Source organism: Protobothrops mucrosquamatus, unplaced genomic scaffold (genome assembly GCF_001527695.2).
Source record: "Protobothrops mucrosquamatus isolate PMUCROS unplaced genomic scaffold, P.Mucros_1.0 scaffold5147, whole genome shotgun sequence".
Taxonomy (NCBI): Eukaryota; Metazoa; Chordata; class Lepidosauria; order Squamata; family Viperidae; genus Protobothrops; species Protobothrops mucrosquamatus.
Genome location: NW_015391019.1, coordinates 7,128 through 8,990, shown reverse-complemented (window position 1 = coordinate 8,990; position 1,863 = coordinate 7,128). Strand labels below are relative to the sequence as shown.

At 50.3% G+C, this 1,863-nt stretch overlaps 1 protein-coding gene across 1 annotated transcript in view; it reads right to left on the bottom strand.

The window, feature by feature from the left end:
• Nucleotides 1-406, bottom strand: part of LOC107299585 (class I histocompatibility antigen, Gogo-OKO alpha chain-like) — a gene marked incomplete at its 5' end in the record, with an annotated part of 11,859 nt that extends 11,453 nt beyond the window's left edge. The window contains one exon of the mRNA XM_029286811.1: nucleotides 118-406. Within this exon, the coding sequence (XP_029142644.1) occupies nucleotides 118-406 (289 nt within the window). The remainder of the gene's footprint in view (nucleotides 1-117) is intronic.
• Between the last annotated feature and the right edge of the window lie 1,457 nt (nucleotides 407-1,863).

Below are 1,863 nucleotides of genomic sequence, written 5' to 3'. Positions count from 1 at the left end.
ACCCTTTTTAAATGTGGGGAAGCAGCCTTTCCCTTTGAAGGGACCCCCCTTTCTCCCCCCTCTGGTTCCTGGGGAGGGGATTATGGGGCAGGAGGAGCCACTCGACCCATCACTCACCTTCGCTCTGATTGTAGCGAAGCCTCAGAATCTCCAGGTTTTCTCTGGACGTCTCCTCAGTGCCACGGACTATCTGGGTGTTTCTGTCCCAGTATTGGGGGTCCTCCTTCCCCACCTTCTCCATCCAGGAGACTCGAGGCTCCCTCCTCCGGCTGTTGCTGTCATAGTAAACAAAGGCCTGACCGTCCACGTACCCCACAGAGACAAAGTGGGGCAGCCCCTGACTGGGATCCGAGATGGAGGAGTAGAAATACTTCAGGGAGTGCGAGGAGGCGCCTGGAAGAGACCCAGAGGGGCAGAGTTAGGGGGCTCCAGTCAAGGACCCTCATCCTATGGAGGCTCCAATCTGAGGCTGTGGGGGGGAAGAAGGAAGAAGGAGAAGGAGGAGGAGGAGAAGAAGGAGGAGGAGGAGGAGGGAGCTGGGGGGGAGGAGAAAGGGGGAAAGGAAGGGGGAGAGGATGGAAGGGGAGGCAGGAGGTGGAAGGAGGGAGCGGCTGAGAGGGAAAGAAGCAGCTTTTTGGAGGGCCTGAAGGGTTGGAGGGCAGGGAAGGTGGGGTGAGAGAGGAGGGGAAGGTCAGGTCCCCCAAACTTTACATGCCCCAATTGTGCCCTTCCCCCCTTCCAGCAAGGCCTTCCACAAAGTTTGGGAGGGGGTTGATTGGGGCTACCCAACTATTCACATAATCAGTGACTCTCAAGGTAAAGGCCTTAAATTGTTTCTCAGACTCGGCCACTCCCAAAAAGAAAGCCCTGGGGCCTCTCCACCCTGCCCCCACCCCCTGCCCCCACTGAGGCTGCTTGGGAGTTCCTGCAGCCAACTCCCATATTGGGTGGGGTGAGGGGGCTCTGCTGGGCTCCTCTCCCCAAACTCAGCCTCTCTATGGAGGGTCCTGTCACCTTTAAAGCCCCTCTGGTGAACCAAAGATAAACATAGAACATTATTTCAGTTTCCTTCATGCAAACTCCCAACTGAGGAGCATCAAAGTTTCTTCAGCCCTTCCTTGGATTGGAGGAGAGACTAAATTGACAAGACATAAAATTGTGCTAAACTTGACTAACAAGGACAAAAGAAAATCACATTAAGTCACTGTTTAGTTTTCATTGTCAAAATAGAAACACGGAAGAGACTCTGAGGCTGCCCAAGGAACAGAAAAACAACAGCTCATAAGTGGATTAAAACAATAAAATAAAATAAATAAAGGGCTCCTGGGAAATCGATTAAGCTGATGAAAATCCCCAAGGCCCCTTCTGGGTCTCCATTCTGAAAGCTCTTCAGGTCAGAAATTCTTCCGGGGCACCAAAGAGTTTAAAGATCATTTTCAGGATCCTTCACGGGACTTATTTGGGCAGAACCTGGGTCTGCATGGAAAAGGGCAGGACCTCCAAAGCCCCCCAGAGAAATAAATACAGGCAGTCCTCGACTTACCACTATAATCTAGCCCACATTTGTTGCTGCTGTGAGACATTTCTTAAGTGAGCTTTGCTCCATTTTACGAATTTTCTTGCCACAAGTTGTTAAGTGAATCATTGCAGTTGTTAAATTAATAAACCTGTTGTTAAGTGAATCTGGCTTCTCCATTGACTTTGCTTGTCAGAAGGTCGCAAAACGGGATCACTGCAACCGTCATAAATATGAACCAGTGGCCAAGCATCCAAATCCTGGTCACATGACCACGAGGAGGCTAAAATGGTTCTAAGTGTTTAAAATGGTGATGTCACTTTTTTCAATGACGTAACTTTGAAGTG